General features: G+C 42.2%; 1 protein-coding gene across 5 annotated transcripts in view; it reads right to left on the bottom strand.

Moving 5' to 3' along the window:
- PLEKHG1 (pleckstrin homology and RhoGEF domain containing G1) overlaps window positions 1–23044 on the bottom strand; it is a 211590-nt gene that overhangs the window by 150714 nt on the left and 37832 nt on the right. For 2 of the 5 annotated variants that reach the window (XM_009205876.4, XM_009205875.4), the window contains exon 1: window positions 6958–9314. The exons of the other annotated variants lie outside the window; for them this stretch is intronic. In XM_009205876.4, the coding sequence (XP_009204140.3) occupies window positions 6958–7036 (79 nt within the window). In that variant the 5' untranslated portion in view covers window positions 7037–9314. Of the gene's footprint in view, window positions 1–6957; window positions 9315–23044 lie in introns of those variants that run through there. 5 annotated transcript variants of the gene reach the window in all.

The following is a 23044-nucleotide window of genomic DNA, read 5'->3' on the forward strand; positions in this document are numbered from 1 at the left end:
ACAAACCAAATAACTTGTTTGCAAATGTTTGTTCCTGATTAGATCTTTGAGAGAGTGCGTGAGAAATCATCTCCAGTAAAGACATCCTACAGTAATTTTAACTCCTAATCCAGGGTTTCATTTTACACCCTTCCTCTCACATCCCCCACACCTTTTGAAATAGCCGAAGCCCAGGAAGGGCGTGTTTTAGTGTGCTGAATGGCAGACTACTCACATACAAATACATGCATGCTTACTTTACTTGGAGACAGAACCATTAGAGAAGTATTTGATATTTGGAGGTGAAATCTATGAACCACTGAAATAAACCTTTGTGTTCCATTTCCTTACTCTAGTGAGGTGTGAAAAGGCTTCTTGAAGTAGTAGCAGCTTCTGTTTTGGCTTGACTGCTGTCAGCTCCTGAGCCCAGCACTGAGAAAGAGTAAACATGTTGGTGGGGCCAAGATTTGGTGCAGCGTATGCCCCTCAGGTGATGGGTGCACCAGGATCCCACAGATCTCCACTAAAAAACTTACTCATGTAACCAAATACCACCCATACCCCCAATAACTTATGGAAAAATAAAATTAAAAAAATATAAAAATTCCAAAATAAAATAAAATAAAAGAGCCGTTATGAATTTAAAGGACCTATCTCAAGTCACACAGTTGAGCATCCAGGAGACTCCCATCACCCTCAGTAATAAACACCAATAGAAGGTCACTAAAGGCAGGAACTAGCCATTGTCAGATTTCCTGAGTTCACTTTGACATGGCACAGTAAAATGCTTATATTATTCAACACATGACCATTTTATATTTACCAATTCTATGGAGTATGAAACAATTGCAACTATAAATTTTTATGTCAAAAGAGAATATTATTCCAGAGAATAAAGAACTAAAGCTCAAAGACCATATTACTTCTTCTTTCTCTTTTTTTGAGACAGAGTTTCTGCTCTCATGTTGCTCCATAGGTTGGAGTGCAATGGCATAGTCTCAGCTCACTGCAACCTCTGCCTCCTGGGTTCAAGCGATTCTCCTGCCTCAGCCTCCTGAGTAGCTGGCATTTCAGGCATGTACCACCATGTACGGCTAATCTTTTGTATTTACTAGAGACAGGGTTTCACCATGTTGGTCAGGCTGGTCTCAAACTCCTGACCTCAGCTGACCCATCCACCTCGGCCTTCCAAAGTGTTGGGATTACAGGCATGAGCCACCATACCCAGCCAAAATCTGTTTTCTGATACTTAAAAGTAAAACCTTAAGAATCATCCATCTGTCCATCTCAGGATAAATTTGTTAAGTATTTATTCTATGCCAGGGCCTGGACAAATTGTTAGAGAAAAAAAGATTTTTTTAACAAAGATTAACATATGGCTCCTGCCTTTAAAGAATTTAACAAAGATTAACATATAGCTCCTGCCTTTAAAGAACTAACTGGAAATAAATACCATCCTAAGAGTCTCTTCACACTTAAGTTGTATTTAAATAACTTAAATATAAAAATACCAATAGATTGAAAAATACTTAAAGGATTTCATGACCAGGTTGGAAATTAAAGTGTATTAAAAGGAGAGAGAATGAAATAAAAGGGAATTAGAACAGACCATTTCATTAGTCATAAGAAATGAACTTCTGATATGGATGGGTCTTGAAAATACTGAGTGAAAAAAGTCAAACAGAAAAGGATAAATATTAGATAATTCCACTCATACAAAATATCTAGTAAATTCCCAGAGGAAAATGGGCAAATTCATAGAGACAGAAAATAGATTAGAAGTTATTAAAGACAGGACAAGAGGAGAACAGAGTTACTGCTTATTGGTTACAGAATTTTCGTTTGGGGTGATAAAAAATTATAAAAATACTGGTGATAGTTGCATAACATTGTGAATATAATGCCACTGAATTGTACATTTAAAATGGTTAAAATAGCAAATTTTATGTTATATATATTTTACCACACCTTAAAAAGCAAATAATGTAATATACTAAAAACCATTGAATTGTACACTTTAAATGGTAAATTGTGTGAATTATATCTCAATACACTGTTTTTAAAAAAAATCTTTTACACGTTAGCATAGTTTTTACTATGTTTTTACTCTGTTACCTTGCAAAGCTCTGAATATTGTCACAGAAATTTGTCAAATTTTTCAGGAGAGTATGAGATAAGAGAGAAAATGTTAGATTAAATGGTTGGGCTTGGTGGCTTATGCCTGTAATCCCAAAGAGAGAAGGCCTCTTTGGGAGTTCAAGGCAGGTGGGTCGCCTGAGGTCAGGAGTTCAAGACTAGACTGGCCAATATGGTGAAGCCCTGTCTCTACCAAAAATACAAAAATTAGCTGGGCATGGTGGAGCGTGCCTGTAATCCCAGCTACTCAGGAGGCTGAGGTATGAGAATCACTTGCACCCGGGAGGTGGAGGTTGCAGTGAGCCAAGATCACACCACTGCACTCCAGCCTGGGTGACAAAGTGAGACTTCATCTCAAAAAATTTAAAAAAAAAAAAAGAAAAGAAAAGAAAATGTAAGATTAAGAGTCTGGGACATGTGATTCCAGGCCTGCTTTGCCACTTCATTGGTTGTGGTGCCTGAAGTTCAATAATCAACTTCCCTGGGCTCTGTTTTCTCATCTGAGAAGCAAAGGAGCAAAATCAGGTGATTAATTTTTTAAATACTGTGATTTGCACTTCTTACTGAATGCCTAGGTTTTACAAATAATCACTCATCTTTTGGCAGTTTAGAACATAGAACAGCCTTGTCTCTTTAGGATACCTGGTTAAATGACAAATTTACTACCTTGCAATGAATACTTATCAGGCTATTTTCAAAAGAGTTTCTTGGCTGGACTCTTCTTGAATATAGTGAGCCTGAAAAGTATGGCTGGAAACCACTGTCCAAACAAAACAGATGATAACATTTGTTTTTTACACCTCTTAAAAGTAGATTAGCTATAGATCAGAGCATGTCACTGTTTAAAAAAATGTGGTATATATTTGCTTGCAATACATATTTGTTGAAAGGCAACAACACTTGTGTTTACTCCCTAGGAAACTCTCAGGGCGTGGGGTCAGAGGAGAGCATGGAGGGGCAGCAGGCCAGCTCCAACAGCCCCTGGGAGTCTATGACTTCTGGGCTCAGACTTGCTTCCTCAGCTGGCACTGTGTTCCTCCCATGGGTTGATCATCGGCAAGACCAAAGAGCTCCCTTCTAGTAAGTACCATTAAGGAGTCCAAGGTCCAGACAGAAAAGAACGAGGTCAGGTATTTCCAAAGTATTTCATTCTAATGAAAATTTATTTCAGAAAAAGGCCATAATAACCCTTTGAACTAAGTTAACAAGAAAGCTACATTTTTGTCACTAGTTCTATTGTTGCCTCAAAACAATAGTAACAAAACAGAAAATAAAAAGAATTACTGGGAAAAACCAGAAATTAAGTACTCTCCCCATCTCCCATTCCAGACATAATAAAGTGATGTGATTTAGACTAAAATTTGCCAAAAGCCAGTACACCCTTTTTATCCTACTAGGCAAACACAAATACCGCAGAACAAGAATTCCATCTTAAAATAACAGCTCTGGAAAAAAAGAAGGTAGTAATAATCTTCTACTATGTGACTACTGAAGGTACTATGTGACTACTGAAGTCTGATAGGAAAGGAAAATAGACCTCCCACAAGTAAAATTAGTCACAATTTATGATAACCTGAGAAGAAAAACAGATTCTGGATTTGTCAATTCCATTTGAAGGTGGAGAAAAGCTTACAAGCCCATGATCACCCTCTGAACCCTTTACAAAGGGCCACACAGCCACATCAAGGTGTCAAACATACCCTGAATTAGAATTCCATCTTGGCTCGGTGGGATAAGAAGTTTTGACTCAGCCCTTCGAGGAGAGCTTCGATTCCTCCATCCTCTGACCAGAGCCCCCACCATGGCTGCTGGCAGCATGCTCCCCGGGTCGCCGTGGTCCTGCCTTGGTGGGTGGGGGGGCCCGGTCAGGCTGTCACCACAGGAGAATCATTTTCTCCTTGCAGGTGCTACACCCAAGCCTGACAGGTCTGGGCAGTTCCTCCCACCCTCATCTCCCGCCCACATTCTCATCCTTCTTGAGTTGTCAGACCTCCCTCGGGAGGTTCAGGGAAAGAAAGCTTGGGAGGTGAGACAAGAGAAAAACAGACAACAGCAAAAATAAAAATGAAGAATAGGAATAAAGTCAATCAACTGAAAAGAATGGCCAATATTATAAAAGCACAGTCTCCTTTATATGAGGGATCATTTTTGATGCTTCTGTTTTCACTTAAAGTCTAATTTTTCAACAAGCAAAAATGACCATGTGTGGGAGGGCTGAGGCGGGGCATGTAACTGCGTACCTATTTCTCTTTTCTCAGACTATGTTCCTTGCTAAATTGGAAGAGCTTTCAGGCAATTGTTTTTCCAAAGAGAACCATCTTCTACATAAACAGAATTTGTTTACAATATAAGAAAAGTATTTCTAATGTTTGGAGTGTTCACAGAATTACACTGGCATTTGAGAATGAGGAAAGTTGGTTAAGAGATTTAATAAAAATCCCAATCAAGTAAACTCTCAAAGACTTTAAAAAGATGAATCGAATCCAATGACCCAGTTAGCTCTCCTACGGAGCCCAGGTAGAGGTGCCTCATCCTGACCAGCTGGTGCCTGCGCTGCGCTTATATAGGACGCTGCTCACATGTGCCCCCTACTGGTCAGGTGCCAGGGGCACACTGGGCAGTGACCAATGACTGCATTGAAGCAGGGGGAGGAGCAAGTAGCTCTAGAAAGTTCTAGACTCCCTTGGCCATCTCTGTAAGCTATATTCATTCAGCCTAGGTGGTAGAAGTTGAGATTGAATTAGCTGTAGGCTGCCTGAGAGGTTTTGGTATTGTTTACTGTTGTTATGACTGTTATGGGTTACACAGATGGAATGATCCATGCCTGATTTCACTCTTTTTCTCCCCTTCCCTAGTTACATCTTATTTAATTTAATAAGATCAAGATAGTTTCTGCAGGAGGTGGGCAAATTCCCCGAATCACCTAAAACTGATCACATTTAAATAAAACTATAATTTACCAAAGAAAGAGTATTCCAAGGATACACATCTTACATATTCATTTTGTTGACATTTACCTTATTATTTTGACCTTTCCAAAATTCAGAAAACCTTTGGTATCACTGTGGTCAGAGGGAAAGTCAAAATGCAGGATAGGATTTTAAAATGGTAGAAGAGTAGGAAGCTATTGGCTCTATTCTCTCCAAACCCCAATCTCAGGGCGGGATTCCTGCAGCACCATCTCGGAGGGGCAGCCCTTGATGAGAGGCATGTGTCCTGGGCCTCCTTGTGGGGTGCTTCTCCTTCCTCACTGGAGTGGGATTCCTTTTCCACGTCTGCCACAGAGGGCTGAGCTGGGCTCTGATGGGTTCAGGGGAGAGCTGCTCAGGGGCAAAGCCACCTACTCTCTAGGGAAAAGGGCAAAGAGGCCTTCAAAATCTCTGTTCCTGTCACACCCAGAGTCAATAAGACAGGCTGAAGCTGTCTTCTGCTGGGGTCAGGCCCTGTGGGAGTGGGGTGGCATCAGGGAAGAGAGCAGGGGAGCCCAGTGCTCAAGTGTGGGGTTTGGTCTTGTCTTGGAAGACGGGGTTAAGGAGAGATCTTGAGGAATGACCCAGTGTCACTCACTGGGGACAGGATCAGGAGGCGGGAACACAGCTGTGCATTCACCTGGAACCATCTCTTTGGAACTTCGTGTTCCACGGTAGGAGACTGCATGGGCTGAGAACTGGGAGTGGTAGGGAGTTGAAGAGAGCCTCTATCAAGACAAGCAGAAGGCAACTTTGACCCCATCCTTAGGGTGAGGTGGCAGGGAAAACGCAGCAATGCTGAACGCACACACGTGCTTCCTTAACTGGACCTGCTGCGGGTGAACCACGCCTTTCCCGGAGATGCAAAGGGAAGTAGCTCAACAGCGAGCCCATGAAGTCATTTCCCCCCCAAACCTGTCTTATTATAAGATACACCCCCCTGCCCATGCCATGAAAAGGGACACACTGAGAAAAGAAACACATCTAAAGGACGCAGTATTGAGGCTATTAAAAATCTACGAACACCCTCCAAATGGAGCTCTTCTTGGAGGCCTCGATCATTACTGCTGCCACAGATCCAAAAATCCCCATCCCCCATGGGCCAATCAGAAGTCCAAGGGGAGATACAGGGTAGGCCAGAACCATTTCGGAAGCACAGCAAACTGCCCAAATTCAGCCACTGAGACCCCTGCATAGCTGCTGCCATCAGCCACCAGACACGATATGGAGGTATGTGACAAAGTAGGTGGATGGAGCTGGTTGAAATTTCAAATACAAGTCCCCAACCCTGCACCTGAATTTCCCACCTAGGGGAACCTCCTTTGTGCATTCGTCATTCCCTGAACAGCCAACCACAGTACTTTTCGCACTCTGTTGAGATGATTTACTTGTTAGAGTTTGTCTCATGCAATTATCTATCCCCAAGCCTCGGGGGGCACTTAAGGGGATGCAGATTCCCAGGACTTGCTCTGAAATGGCTGTTCTATGAGGTCTAAGATAGTGCCAGGGAGCCTGCATTTTCTAAAGCTTTCCACATTTGCTCACACTGTCAGCCTGGATCTGATCCAAGGATAGTATGAAGATGCCAGTTTACTAGCCTGCGGGCTTCTGAAAGTCATGGATCACAGCCTTCTTTGTGCCCAGTATAGCGTATGTACCCAGCATATAGATTGCTGGGTGAAGAGAGTCCCGGAGGCCAGGGACATCTACCCGTGGTCTCCACCCGAGGAGGCTGCCTGATACTTTTATCCTTCCATGAAACCCACTGCTTGCCACTGCCCCTGCCACCACCCTGGCTGCAGGTGCCATACCATAGGATTGCCTCATCTTACCTCCACCCCAGGCCCCCTCAATATTCCCATATTTCACTCGCCTGTGATGCTCTGGCCCAGAATACGATTTGTCCAAGCAACAGTTTCCTGCCTCTTCCGCCCCACCAAGAACGGCTCCATCTTTCCTTCAGACGTCCTATGCCCTGGATACTAGCGCAGAGCGGTCCGTGTGTCAACTCAGGGTTCAAGTTGAACAGCATCATCGAACACTCTGTCATCCTTAGTTTGCCAGTTATAGCAGGTGGGTGCACAGTGTCCAAGGTTTTCCCCAACAGGAAGCTGAGCGATGACCGTGACTGCAGTGGGAACGTGGTCAGGAAGAGGAAGAAGGGTAATGTCCTGCCTGGGAGGTCAGCGCCACCCTTCCACACACACACACGTGCTTCCTTCACCGGACCTGCTGTGGGTGAACCACACCTTCCCCCGAGATGCAAAGGGAAGCAGCTCAACACTGAGCCCATGAAGTCATTTCCCTCCCAAACCTGTCTTATTGTAATATACAACCCCTCTCCTCTCATGAAGAGGGACACACTGAGAAAGGAAACACATCTAGAAAACCAGAATCATCCTGAAGGCTGTTTAAAGGCCAGCATGGCTCACAACAAACTTTCATTCATGGGTGTTTGTTGCTAATGTCCTGTCGTGACAAGTTGACAACTATCCTCTAAATTTCATAAACATAAATACTGTCCCCATCTGCCCTCTACAGAGGATGACGCTGAATTGGGCCATGTGTTTCTCTGGAGTCTCTTAGGGCCTAATGTGGTTCTGAGCACACAGAACGCATGCTAATTGAAGTAATGTGTGTCAAGCTGTGATGATGTTGTTGTCAACTGTTAAGATGTGCACAAAGCCATCAGCATTAAGTATGCTATCCAACTCTGTAGCAAATACTTGACCTCCTACTATAATGTCAGGGAGGAGTCTTGGGGTGAGGGTGGGGCTGTGTGTGGCATGTTTCAACCTCACTCCTGATGTTCTCTCCATCTGGGTGGTCCTCCAGGAGCTCCTGGTCTCTCTTTAACCCCCAAATGCCTCTCTTGGGGGCAGGACTCAGGAATTAGACTGGCATGCATAGGAAGGGAAAACTGGGCAGGCATGATCGGGCTGCACTCCTGCTTTCAGGGCACAGAGCTGCCCACCAGTAGCACCCGCTTTGCCTCCCCCTTGCAGGTGCAACGTCTGCTCCTGTGTGTGAAGGGCTGCTCAGGTCCGCCTGTCGCCTAGGAAGGTTCCGATTCTGAGTTCGGTACTAAGATACCTACAGGCCCAGATATGAGACATAATCTCCAATGTCAGCTTATTAGCAATAAAGGTGAGAATTTCTAGTCTTCCTCTGTCTTCCCGCTTGGTTTCAGATTCTCAAATTGGGCAGAACCTGGCCGGGTGACGAGGGTCTTCACTGCCTTTTCCCCAAGCCTCCACGTCTGGTGGACTGGCTCAGGGACGGCACTTGAGAAACAAAATGATCCTCAGAGATGGTGGCTTCTGACAGATGCAGCACGGTGGGTGTGGGCCCACTGGTTTCTCATGTGGCCACTCGCAGCACAGTGTTTTGTGCCACAGTTCGCTTCTGCAGTCTTGCAGGTGGCCTTTATCGTGGCCTGGTAAGCAGCTTTAGTGCACTTTTTACTTTGGCAGCTGACTCAGCTGCTGACAACTTTGCCACAGGTGGTGGCTCTTTCTGGAGTGTCGTTGGGCCTGCCAGCACGAGGTCTGGACATGCAGGCTCAGGCCTCACCATGCACAGAAGCTGCATGGCTTCAGCAAGGTGGTCTTAGCCTAACTGTGGGGGAAGGGGGAACTTAGGGAGCAGGCATCAGGCTTGCCGCTCACCAGATGTACTGAGGCAGAGTCAACTGTAGGAAAAGCAGAGTCTTTATGTTAATAGGTTTTTTTAGCATCAAGGGTGGAGCCATATTGCAAAGCAGCATGCTCTGTGCACACTACAGAATGGGGTTTAGCTTTAAAGGATCACTGCCTGGCCCATTCAGCCGTACTTCATCAGCTGCTGCAAATTCCGTTCTGTACTCAAGGCCAAAAAGAAACTGAGGAGTGGCAAAGTTTGGGTTCAGGAAGCTCATTCACAGGTTTCAGGGTCTCCCTGAACTACAGGGCCTCAAGTTGGCTCCGGATCGCTGGGTTCTCTCAGACACCACCGGGACTCTGCTCCGGGCTGCATTTAGGGAAGGATAGCTGTGCAAAGCTAACGACTCCAGGGGATGGGGAAAAAGGGTTTTCTAAATTTGGAGGATGTAGAACCATCTGTGTATATAGAATTCTCAATACAAAGAACATGGAGGAAATTCTACAACTCTTTTTTAAAGACGGGAAATAAAAAAAAAATGATCCACTATTATCCTTTCTTTTCTTTTTTTTTTGTTGAGATGGAGTCACCCTCTGTCACCAGGCAGTGGCATGATCTTGGCTCACTGCCACCTCTGCCTCCTGGGTCCAAGTGATTCCTCTGTCTCAGTTTCCCAAGCAGCTGGGACTACAGGTGCACACCACCACGCCCAGCTACTTTTTGTATTTTCAGTAGAGACGGGTTTTCACCATGTTGGTCAGGATGGTGTCGATCTCTTGACCTCGTGATCCACCCGCCTCAGCCTCCCAAAGTGCTGGGATGACAGGCATGAGCCACCACACCCGGCCTATTATCCTTTCTTTTCTCGAAGTGATAACCACTACCCAGGCTGAACTGTTCTGAACTGGATGTTGCACAGAATTCACCCGAGCACTCGCTAACTCCCATGCTGTCTGTATGGTCCTCAGCATTGCGGGGGCCATGTATATGAGAAAAACAGTGGAAACACCAATGCATGTATGGTTTCTGCTAAAATAAGTTAATCCACAAAAAATGTATTTGTAAATTCATATAGAATTTGGACTCTATATGAGCATTACTGCCTAGAGATGTTCATTACTTCCCAAGGGCACCTTGTCTCTGTCTGTCCTAATGGTGGGAAAATGTGCTCAAACTTGCCCATCTAAGGCAACTTTCCCATGATTCTCAGTGTGTCCCCTCCAGCTGTAGCCCTCTTCTTCCTTCAAGTGTAAAAGCTACAAATGGGTTCTCTATCTGTACTCACTGTCTTCATCTCTTCCCCAACTAATGCCAATCTAGTCTCTTTCCTGCTTCACCACACACCCCCCCAACCAAAACAGTTATCTGTAATATGATGCTGCTTAACCCAACTGGTATTTTATGTTTCTTCTGCGTATAACTTCTTGGAAGCATCTGATGCTTCTGGCCACTGTTTTCATGTTAAGCACTGTCCTCCCTTGGGGACCACGGCCCCTTAGAATCCTGGTTTTCCTCCTCCCTGTACCAACATCCCTCTTCAATCTCCTTTGCAGGATCAGCCAATGACTCATTTATATTTTCAGCCCAAACTTCTGAGCACCAGACCAGTATATCCAAGTGACTATTTGATAGCTCAGCTTTGAGATTTCACAGGAAACTGAAATGTAATATACCCAAAATGAAACACAACTTCCCTCCCAAACTGGGCCTTCTTCCAAGGAATGTCACTATCATTTGTGGGGTTCTGCCAACCAGAAATGTCAGAGCCATCCTCTCCACCTTTTTTTCCATCACTCCACACATTCAAATCATTACCACCTCTAGTCAATTTCTTTACTTCTTAATTCACTTGCATGTCACTTCCTTTTCTCCATCTCTACCGTGGTCATCTTCCATCTGTACTAGTATAACATTCTACTAAATATTCTCTGGAGGGGAGCAGAACTATAGTGCCATGATCATTCAAATGGCAGACCTGATGTCACCCTATCCTTACCCCATCAGCTGAAAACTCTTCCATGCCTTTTCATTTCTTCTAGGATAAGGATCACAACCTGTATATAACCTGGCCTCCAGCACTCACATGTTCCCATCCTGGCCCCCTTGCTGACCTTACCGGCCTTCTCTCCCACACCATGCCAGACGCGTCACTCATCTCTAAGTCTCTCCAGAGCTCACTGTCTCTCTACATCGCTTTTCTGCCGCCACCTCAGTTCCTGCTCACCTGTCAGATCTCAGCATGGTGATCACCTCCTCATGACAATGCCTACCTGTATTTTTTTTTTTCCCTTTATGGCATTTATAATTTACAATGAATATCTGGCTTATAGCCATCTCTCCTACTAGTCTAGTTTAGTATATTGATGGGGTGGTGGGGAAAGCGCATGTGTTTTTTGCCCGCATCAAATTCCCACAGCCTGAAACAGCACCTGGCAGAGTACATACTTAACAAATGCTTGCTGAATGACTGAATGAACAACGATACGGCCCTGAGGACTTCGGTATCATTAGTGTGGGTGATAGTTCTATCACAGCTGTTGTAATTTATAAAAGTATGCCATTGCTTATAATTAGGTAAAGAAGCAAGCCTGTAATTATGAACTCATTCCCATGGGAAAACATGATCCGCTTTATGATAACTACTTTATTTTATGGATTCTTCAAAGAGAACACTTTGGTGAAAAGTGAGCTGCTTGTATTTCTCCCTTACTTACATTTAATATTCACATCTTCTCTGCCCTGAGAAATGCTATATTGCTGAACATAGCCATGAAGTTTGACAAATTTAATGAATAACTAAATATCTCTTTGTAGCTTAATACTTATTATATGATTACAACCTAGGTTGAATTATATTAAAAATTGTTATTAAGAACAGAGCAACCTAGAAAAGTCAAGGCAATGGAGCTTTCTCATGCCAAACCTTTAAAATCCTACAAACATGATTTCTGTATTTATTTTCTCCTCTATATCAAAGCAAGGCAAGGCTACCTTAAGTCATTATGGCACTTTAACTCACACACACAATTTAATAAGAGTTTAAAATTTTGATTTTATAGAAAATTGCTCATTAATATTGTTGGTTTTTTCAGAGATTACTTATTTTCTCAGCAATGAAAGGAAATGAATTAAGGCTGATTTCTAGTTTATAATTAATTGATACTCAGAGATTTCATGTTTTAAAACTGTAATATCAGTGATAACTTAATATGATAAAAAACCAGGTTTTCTAATCATATTTAAGAATCACCTAGAAATATTTTGTCTTTCATTCACATATTCATTTGCTCATGATTGGTTAGAACCAGTTCCTAAGAACACCTGAAGATTTGGCCATTGGAAATAACCAACTTTAGGAAAGGCTTTGTTATTTGTAATTCAACCCTGAAATATGAACCCTATAAAATTTTAGATAGAACTCTACATTAGACTGGTGCAGAACCTTAAGCCACAGAGTGTGCCAGCATTTCTTTCTCTATTTTAAAGAGTACATGGATTAATTACAAGGTGCCGACTGACCTGGATTAGTCTTTATCTCTGCCTGCACAAAATCAATTCCTACCATTTACATCAATTAGATTAGGTCAAGATGGGTAATTCAGGCTGAACCTAATATAAAAACTCCTATTTACTAGGGCATCTGAAGTTAACACAGATCTATTGAAACCATTCCTGTTTATATATTAATGGCATAAGGAGTTAGATTTCTCCCTGCTCACTTTGTGGAGTTATGAAAGCTATTCAGGCACTGCTTAAATTTAGGTATTCATTGGGAATAGTTTTAAAACACTCAGCTATGGTGGAGGGGCCTGGGTGGGAAAGGAGAGATGTTGATCAAGTGGTCTGAAGTTTCAGTGGGAGAGGAGGAACAGGCTCTGGTGATCCATTACACAGCATGGTGACTGCAGTTAATGATAACGTATCGTAGATTTCAAAAGAGCTAAAAGAGTGGATTTTAAATGTTCTGACCACAAAGAACAGCCTGATTTGATCATCCCACAATGTATATATATGCATCAAACCATCACATTGTATCCCATAAATATATACAATTATTATCATTAAAATAACACTAAAAAACACTTTGCTACAAAAAGTGAGGGAACACATTGACCGTTTTTTGCTGCATTTTGTCTTTATGCATCATATAATATTTGTACTGACTTATTTATTTATTTATTTTGGAGATAGGGTCTCACTGTCACCCAGGCTGGAGTACAGTGGCATAATTACAGGTCACTGTAACCCTGAACTCCCAGGCTCAAGTGATCCTCCCTCCTCAATCTCCCAAGTAGCTGGGACTACAGGTGTGCACCACCGTGTCCAGCTAATTTAAACTGTTTTTTTTTTCTTTTTTAGAGACGGGATCTCGCTATGTTGCCCAGGCTGGGCTTGAATTCCTGGCATTGAGTGATCCTCTTGCCTCAACTTCCCAAAGCACTGACAGCATTCTACATGAGGGGTATGTATCAGGTGTGTGAACATAAGTGGGTCTCCTGAGTCTTGTGTCTGCGTGTGTCAGGTAGGGACCTATATCATGAAGATGTCCCTAGAAGGGATGACATATGAATTAAGTCTGGAAGAACAAACAGGCATAAATAGGAGTCAGCCAGCCTGGAGTCATGGGATGGGGTGAGAAGCCAGCGTAGGCTTTTAAGGAGAGGGAGTGCTACGTGCAAAGACCCATGGTGCCTATCCAGTGGAACTGCAAGTAATGCAGTAGGGTAGAAATTGGTGGTGGTGGTGGTGGTGTGTGTGTGTTTGTGTGTGTGTGTGTGTGTGTATAGGGGAAGACACAAGAGACAAGACTGTAGAGGTAAGTAGGCACCAGACCACATAGGGTCTTATATATCCAGTAAAGAGTTTGGACTGAATGTTTTAAATGGAGGAGTACCATAATCAATCATATCTGCATTTTGTTGTTTTTTTTTTTTTTTTTTTTGAGACGGAGTCTCGCTCTGCCGCCCAGGCTGGAGTGCAATGGCCGGATCTCAGCTCACTGCAAGCTCCGCCTCCCGGGTTCACGCCATTCTCCTGCCTCAGCCTCCCGAGTAGCTGGGACTACAGGCACCCGCCACCACGCCCGGCTAGTTTTTTGTATTTTTTAGTAGAGACGGGGTTTCACCGTGTTAGCCAGGATGGTCTCGATCTCCTGACCTCGTGATCCACCCGTCTCGGCCTCCCAAAGTGCTGGGATTACAGGCTTGAGCCACCGCGCCCGGCCCATATCTGCATTTTGAAAAGACAACTCTCAATGAAGTTGGAAAACAGACCAGAGGAAGAAATAATGCAAGCATGGACACCTGCTAAGGAAGAGGCAGTGGCAGCCTGGATAAAAGCACTTGGCAGGGAGAATGCCTATAGTTTGAGAACTCATTGGATGGGCCTGGGAGAAGGAGGAAGGAGGGAAAGGCTGAAGCTTGTGGTTAAGACACCTGGGGGCTGGCATTGCCATTGAGTCTCAGGGTATGCATAGAAGAACGGGAGAGAGTTGGTTATAGGGTGGTGGGCGATTCCGGAAAATAATGAGTTCTCCATTTTTAGATATGTAGGCTGTCACTAAGTATTTTTTCTCATTATAATTAATTCCATGAAGACATTTTTGAACGTGAATTATGTTAGTGCCTTTGAGTTGCACCAGCTCCACCTTCGGGGTAGAACCTGTCTCCTTCATCTCCGTTTCTCACAGCTTCTAGCACTGCAGTTGCTCAATAAGTTCTTGTCTCATGACACCATTGGGATAAATTGCCAGGAAAGAAGAGATACAGTAGGTTCAAAGGGTAAGACTGTCATCATTCTTATTATATACTCTCAGGTTTTCTCCAGAAGGATTACATAGTTTACACTATTAACAGTAATGCATGAATATAACCTGTTTCCCCACAATCTGTCCCTTGTTGATTTTTGGCTTCTGTTTATCTGATAGGTGTAAAATGTTTCCATTTTAAAATGTATTTAAGTTGAGTGTTATTTTCAGATTTGGTTTCCTATTTGTTTTCCTTTGTGTGAAATAGCTGGTTTTATCCTTGGACCACTTACCAATTAGAATCTGATATTGTGCTCACATTTATATAAATTATTGTGTGTGCACATGAATTAAGTCTCTAATTTTTGCTGTGCATATTTTCCCATTTTGTTGCTTTCTTACGTTTTAGTTTTAAAAGGTTTTAAACTTCATATCAATACATATGTCCACCTCTGCCCTTTTCAATTTTCTCTTCATTCAAAAAAGCTTTCTTCTTTACAGCTGAAACTGTGCTACTGCAAATCTATAATTCTTTAGTTTATTGGGAGTTCACTGTGATATATATTATATGGCTTGTGGTCTGAACCTTGAATATTTTTTCTTTTGAATTATATCTTGTATTAGTAACTATTTTTACTCGCTTTTACTTGTTTCATCTATTTTTATAGGTATTTAATGATAACTGCAATAAATGTTTATACAGTTTCTTTTTTGCTACTTAATTTTATCTTCTTAGATTTAAATAATCCTCATGCTTTTTCCCCCACTAGGAAAAATAATTTTTATCGGTCAGGTGTGGTGGCTTATGCCTGTAATCCCAGCACTTTGGGAAGCCGAGGCAGGTGGATCACTTGAGGTCAGGAGTTTTGAGACCAGCCTGGCCAACATGGCGAAATCTCGTCTCTACCAAAAATACAGAAATTAGTCACACCTCTGCACTCCAGCCTGGGCGACAGAAGGAGACTCTGTCTCAAAAACAAAAACAAAAATAAGTTTTATCATTAAAGACAAGAGGCCAAAATCAAACTATCTTAGGAAGGGGATAAAAGACCCTCCAAATATAATTGAAAGACAAGGTTGTAGGGAGGATCTCCCTTTGCCCAACTTTCTCCACTAATCCAGAAAGTGTGAGAGAAAAAGCAAGAATGGATGAGCATGTGTGAGGAATGCACAGGAGACAGCGCACGCAGCTGAGGGCATGCATTTTGGTGTACAAAAGATCTGGGTGTGAGTCCTGGTTCTGCCACTTATGAGCTGTGTGTCTTCAGGTAAATTTCTCAATCATGCAAGTTTGCCCATCTGCAGATTAATAAATGGTGTGAACAGAGAGGGGACTAAAGGGGGAGGGAAGACTAATCAGCAACTGTTATTATAGGTGATACAGGAGAAATGATCATGTTCATGCAAAGAACTTGCCCTACACTGTCTGCTGGCATATGGTGAGCTCCCAAAATGCTGCCTGTGGTTATTAAATATTTCTCGGCTAGGCCACTACCTCAATCCATACCAAAGTTTTGAGTGTATTACTACATTTTCAAATAGCAAGCAGTTTGCAATTTGTGTGTGCCTTTTTACAGAAATGTTTGAGGTGGCCGGGCATTGTGGCTCACACCTGCAATCCCAGCACTTTGGGAGGCTGAAGCAGGTAGATCACTTGAGGTCAGGAGTTCAAAACCAGCCTGGCCAACATGGCAAAACCCCATCTCTACTAAAAATACAAAAATTACACAGGCGTGGTGGTAGGTGCCTGTAATCCCAGCTACTCAGGAGGCTGAGGCAGGACAATCTCTTGAATCCAGGAGATGGAGGTTGCAGTGAGCTGAAATCATGCCACTGTACTCTATCCTGAGTGACAAAGCAAGACTCCATGGCAAAAAAAAAAAAAAAAGAAAAGAAAAGAAAGAAATGTTACAGGTGTAATCTGGCATTAAGTAACTTGAAATAAAAGTGAAACTCAGGTGCCATAAATGTAGGTCTATAATAACTGATAACAATGCTTTGAACCTGGCCAGCTCTCTACTCTTCATTTAGGTGGATATAATTCTTAGAAGAGTTTATATCACTTCCTGATTGCAGGTTAATTCTCAGAAAGAGAAGAGAGCTTGGACTCTGAGGTCATTCTTTGTCATTAACAGTAAAGAGCAATTATCCAAATTCCTTAAGAGATGAAAAGTTCTGCCTAACTGAACTTTCTGTTAACTTTAGGGTTAACAATAAAAACCTTTTTCAACGCTTGTTAATTTTTTTTTTTCCTAAACTGGGTCATGCACATCCCTACCTTGATAGGTAAAGACGGTATACAAACTATAATTTAACCTTCCCCGATGATTCAGATTGTTGCCTGCCTCAGGGTCGAATCTGTAACAGGGAGCAGACTAGGAAGAAGGTGGAGGAGCTAGGATTAATAAACACGGATAGGCTGATGCACATTCAAAGATTATTTTTTTCCTTAAATAAATTCCTTATGTCTTTGTGTGTGTGGTGTGTGGTGGAGTGGGAGGTCAGGCTCTCCTCTACAAATTGAGCTTAGAAAAAAACAGTTCATAGGCTGAGCACAGTGGCACACACCCATAATTGCAGCACTTTGGGAGGCCAAGTTGGGTGGAATGCTTGAGCCCAGGAGTTTGAGACCAGCCTGCAGCAACACAGTAAGAGCTCATCTCTACAAAAAATACAAAAAAATTTAGCCAGGTATGGTGGCTCACGCCTGTAGTCCTAGCTACTTGAGAGGCTGAGATGGAAGAATCACCTAAGCCAAGGAGGTTGAGGTTGCAGTGAGTCATGATTGTGCCACTGCACTCCAGCCTGGGTGACAGAGTAAGGCCCTGAGAAAAGAGAAGAGAGAGGGGAGGGGAGGGGAGGTGAGGGGAGAGGAGAAGGGGAGGGGAGGGGAGAGGAGAGGAGAGGAGAAGGAAAGAAAGGAAGAGAGAGAGAGAGAAAGAGAGAGAAAGACAGACAGGAAGGAAGGAAGGAAGGAAGGAAGGAAGGAAGGAAGGAAGGAAAAGAAAAGAAAGAGTTCATTAAGGGTTTTGGCTTTGTACTTGACTACAAGTGTACACAATGCTGTAGAATCTGGTGAGCTGAAAAGTGTTCTTGAATATATTTAAGGATTCGAGAGCAAGCATTGCCTATAGACAGGCAGAAGAAAATGAACTTTGTCTACCAGGATCTTCGGCTAAACACCTAGGGATCCTTCCACGTCTGGTTTGGGGGCTGAGTTAGCTATGGCTCTGCAGAGGTCACAGATTACACGGAATATTTTAAAGTAACGCAGTACTAGAGAGATGTGTATTTGCTTGAAGACAGAAAAATCTTTTACTAGAAGGAAGCTTACCTTAAAAGTTTTTTTTGGAACTTGTATGCATGATGATTTGCCCTTTTAGAGAAGATGCTAAAGGTTAATTTTCTATGGCATAAGAACTGCAGATACATGCCAAAATTCTATTCCCAGACCTAAATTATATAATCAGAAATAGGGCATCCAAACTGAACATCAAATAGTCTTGCTTTCCAGCCGACTATGAAAAAAATCAGTTTCAATGTTTGAAGTAGTATTTGTTTATATAATGCAACCAACCATGACTGCCAAACACAGTAAGTAAATGCTTTTACAAGTGAGAAATCTTGCCAGAATATGCAATTTGAAGGGGGAAATAAGCAAAGAGTTGATATGCAGCAGAAAATGCTGAATTATTTATTTCATTCTGCTCAGAAGTAGACACTCATGCTTTGAGTCTACCTGCAAAAATACTGACAGAGAAATGAGAGCATCAGAAGGGGGCAGTTACTTTATTTAATCTTATCTTTTTTATCTATAAGTGGTACACTTTCTTCTCACTCAAACTTGAAAAATGAGGACTTCTCATCTTCCTGTCATTACAAAATGACCTGTGTGGAAATGAAATTAAGCATCTACAAATAAATAATAGATAACCCCATTTTTCTTTTTCCATTCCTTTAATTATCAACTAATTTTTTCTATCCTCTGATTTCACCTAAATGCTCCTACTGGCGAAATACAGCATCAATTTAATATAGGCTAATACTTAGAATGAGCAATTAATGAAATATTTTCAAAGGATTCCACTTCTAAGACAATTGTGAAATCATCCTTAATCTCAATTTTCACTCATCTCCATGATAAAACAATATAAATGTTGTCTGGCTTCCCCTGGGAACTTAAGGGAACCTCAAGGAAAGCAGAGGAGGTAGCAGCAATTGCTAGACTTTGCACTGAACTTCCAAGCACCTACTAGCATTAATTTATTCATATGAACATCCATGGAATCAGGCTCTAATTTTCTCCACAGTGTAGAGAGGAGGGAGTACTTGCACAGCAGATAAAAGGTGAGTTAGGTGGAGGAAATATTGGGATTAAGACTTACGCATTTTCTTTTTCCATTACCCAAATAGCAGTTCTTTGATAACACCTGCACATTTTTTTGTGTGTCCTAGAGAATAACTTCTCTATTATCAGGGACCCCTTGGCCCAAGGGACCACCAGCTCTTGACTGGCCTGCAGCACAAGGCTCCTAATTTGTCATCCCTTCACCACTCCACTTTTGGCAATTCATTCTCACCCAATAGCTAGTGAATTTTCAGAAAGCTGAACTGGATTCCATCACCCTCCTGCTTAAAACCTATAAATATAGTCCCACTGCATTTAGAATAAAAACCAAACTCCTGAACATGGTCTGCAAGGCTGTGCAGGAGCTAATCCCCATCTCTCTCTCCAACCCCATCCCCACTGCTCACTGCCTCCAGCCTCACTGGTTTTCCATTCATTCATTCTTTCATTCACGTCCCAAATTCATGTAGGCCTTCCCTAATCTCCTCCTGTGACTAAAATGTAAACTCTTACAGCATCCCAGTCTCTTCATTCATAGCACTGACCACAATTTAAAATAATATACTTACAGTTTTTAAAACTGTTATCTTTCAGCTCCACTAGACTCTAAGCTTCTTGCAGGTGTTACTATCAATGTAACCACTGCCTCCTCAGCACTTACTAAAGTGTCTGGCATATGGAGTCCTTCCATAAATGTTGGCTCAGATTGAGCAACTGATTTCTGACTTGACCAATTCCTCAACAGTCTGGGGCATTGGTTCCTTCTTACCCATAATGGCTCTGCCCTTTCCTCTTTAAAGGAATATTCTAGGACGGAGGAAAAAGAAGCAACATATGGCGTGGATGCAGTGAACAGGGAACACTTCTACACTGCTGGTGGGAATGTAAACTAGTACAGCCACTATCGAAAATACTGTGGAGATTCCTTAAAGAACTAAAAGTAGATCTACCATTTGATCCTGCAATCCCACTACTAGGTATTTACCCAGAGGAAAAGAAGTCATTATTCAAAAAAGATACTTGCATATGCATATTTATAGCAGAACAATTCACAACTGCAAAATTGAGGAACCAACCCAAATTCCCATCAATCAATGAGTGGATAGAGAAACTGATATATATATGGACTACTATGCAGCCATAAAAAGGAATGAATTAATAGCATTTGCAGTGACCTGGATGAGATTGGAGACTATTACTCTAAGTGATGTAACTCAGGAATGGAAAACCAAACATTGTATGTTCTCACTGGTATGTGGGAGCTCAGCTATGAGGACGCAAAGGCATAAGAATGATACAATGGACTTTGGGGACTTAGGGGAAGAGTGGGAGGGGGGCAAGGGATAAAAGCCTACAAATGTGGTGCAGTATATGCATGGGTGATGGGTGCACCAAAATCTCACACATCACCACTAAAGAACTTACTCACGTAACAACAACAACAATAAAGTAAAATAGAAAAAGCAGCAACATAAGCATTAACATTGTGTCACTTCCCTCAGCCAAATGTACTACTATGTGGGGTCAACAACCAACAGACCCTTCAGCTATCTATGTATGGTCATGTGGCCCAGGGTTTCCCCACTGTTCCCAGGATACATAGGGAACCACAGAGTTCTGCTGAATGAACACAAGAATGCAAAAGCATTTTTTATTACTCTTAGTTCTAGGACTGACATGTTGGTACAACTCCAGGGGGCACCCACGCTCAGATTTGTGACCAGCACTGGTAGAGCCAGCTGCGGCTGTGTAGCGTAGGTCGCCGCCCTGCTAAAGGGCTTCGATGTTGTCCTTCTGGCTTAGCCTTCCATCTCTGTGCCCTGTTCTTAGGTTTACTCTTTATTACAAATGCAACATTTATCTTATACGTGGCTTTAACAATATGAACAAATATGAACAAAATAGAACATATTCCTTATAAGGTCAATGAAATAAAGGTCAGCGGAAGGCTACGAAAAGAAAAACCTGTGTAAGTTGATTTTTTTATTAGAAAAAAACCCCACAATGTTACTGATTTTTGAAAATTGATTCCTCATTGTTTATTTACTTTGAAAACATAAACACATGTGAAAATACTGTACAATCAATATTTTTCTTCTATCAAAATCCATGGGACTTATGAAAAAAATAAACAATTATCTCATTGAGGACCAAGGGTAAAAATTAATAAAGCCACTGTTTTCTTTAAATACAAAAATCCCTTAGTTATCCCAGGAATGGTTTGAAAAGGAAATTAGAAATACATTTTAGGATCAAAATCTGGGTTACAGCAATGTCCACATGAAGAGCATTTTTGGTAAGGACCTGATTGAAATTTAAGAATCATTCTTGGCCAGGCACAGTGGCTCACGCCTGTAATCCCAACACTGTGGGAGGCCAAGGTGGGTGGATTGCCTGAGGTCAGGAGGTCGAGACCAGCTGGCCAACATCGTGAAACCCCGTCTCTACTAAAAATACAAAAAATTATCTGGGCGTGGTGGCGGGCGCCTGTAATCCCAGCTACTTGGGAGGCTGAGGCAGGAGAATCGCTTGAACCCGGGAGGTGGAGGTTGCAGTGAGGCGCAATCACGCCACTGCACTCCAGCCTGGGCAACAAGAGCAAAACTCCATCTAAAAAAGAAAGAAAAGAATAATTCTTTACACAGCTTCAAAGGATGATGCCGAAAGGACTAAATACACGGTTCCAATAACTCTGACATAGCGTAAGGTATTAAAAGTAATTTAGGCAAAAATTTAACCCCAAAGAACATCGCATGATTTTATCCATTAGCTAAAGGGTTAATTCTCCCCACAGACTGGAGCCTTATGGGTTCAAGCTGATGCAATTATAAGGGAGTTAGACATCAAAGTAGGTCAGAGAATGACCTCGGTAGGCAATCAAAAACCATCTCAGAAGCCTCTTCAACCCCCCATCTATCCAGGAAAAAGTCATCTTTTCTCCTCACTCCTACTCAGTCTGTACAGCAAAAATACATCCCAGCTATCTACAGTGATGTGTCTTCAAGGCTTTCTTCCCTCTCTGAGGGCTAGCTCTAAGTCAGGAGTCTCCTTTTGTCTTTCCTGAATCCACAGTGGGGCTGTGCAAAGGTTTGGGTTAAAAAATGAACATCAGTGTTTACAGGGATCTTATTTTAGGCTATCCTCAGAACTAAGTAGGGGAGAAACAAAGAAAAGCCTGCAAAGAAGGCCCAAGTTAAAATGTTTAAAAATAAATCCAGATTAACAATGGCACGGAGTCATCACTGCAATAAAATGCAAAGATGATGGCCAGATACATGGGCTACATCGCTCACAATAATTCAACTGCTATTTTATTTACATTTAAGGTCAGATAAGACAAATCTTGTTTTGTATTACTTTGTATAAAGCAGGGGGACTAGAGAGAATTTTATATTTTGTATCATCAAAAGACTAAAATATTTTTCCAGAAACAAATCAAAATTTAAATAAGTAAAACATGAATTTTTTAACCTTTACCATACTTAGCCCTACAAATAATCAACTTATTTTCAGTGATTACACATAAAGCATTCCAGTTTGAAAGTCCTTTGTGCTAGAGTTTCAGGTCCGGCCTGATTAGGAACACTGCGCCCAGCTGAGTGGAATGTGCAACTCCTACTTGGTCATCAGCCAGCAAGACACCATGGCAACCACTGTTTCCACAGATCAAAGGAGAGTTGAGCACTCAGGAATCGTCTCAGACTACCCAATAATAGACACCACACTTAATATGAGTACACCTTCTCAAATGGACCATTAAATTTTATTGTAGAAGAACTCAAAATATCATGTACAAAAAATCCAGAAACTTACAAAGGGAACTGTTGGCCCTCCAAGAAAACCATCATTCCTTTTCTTTGGAACTGGACTACAGGGAGTTGAAAAATCTTTGAGGGAGCCACAAAGAATCCAACTACTTTGCACTTTGTTTAGATGGTGTTCTAGCTGTTGAAAGCTCCCATGATAATTCTGTGTTCTGTTTTTAGCAAAAGTTACAGGTAGGGCAGCCAATGCTTTATGTCTGCTTTTGGCAAGTTCAAGCAACAGTGAGTTTCTCACTTCAGGCTATGTGTGGGCACATGAAACCTTCACTAATTCAAAGAAAGCTCTCACAGCCAACAGCAGCCAGCTTAGAAAAAGAGCAACGAGACTTTCGGCATCAATCTTCACTTTCATATTCCTGGAAGGATCTATTTGTACGTATTTTAGCCACCCTCGTATACAAGA

This window comes from Papio anubis, chromosome 6 (genome assembly GCF_008728515.1).
Source record: "Papio anubis isolate 15944 chromosome 6, Panubis1.0, whole genome shotgun sequence".
In the NCBI taxonomy this organism is placed as follows: Eukaryota; Metazoa; Chordata; class Mammalia; order Primates; family Cercopithecidae; genus Papio; species Papio anubis.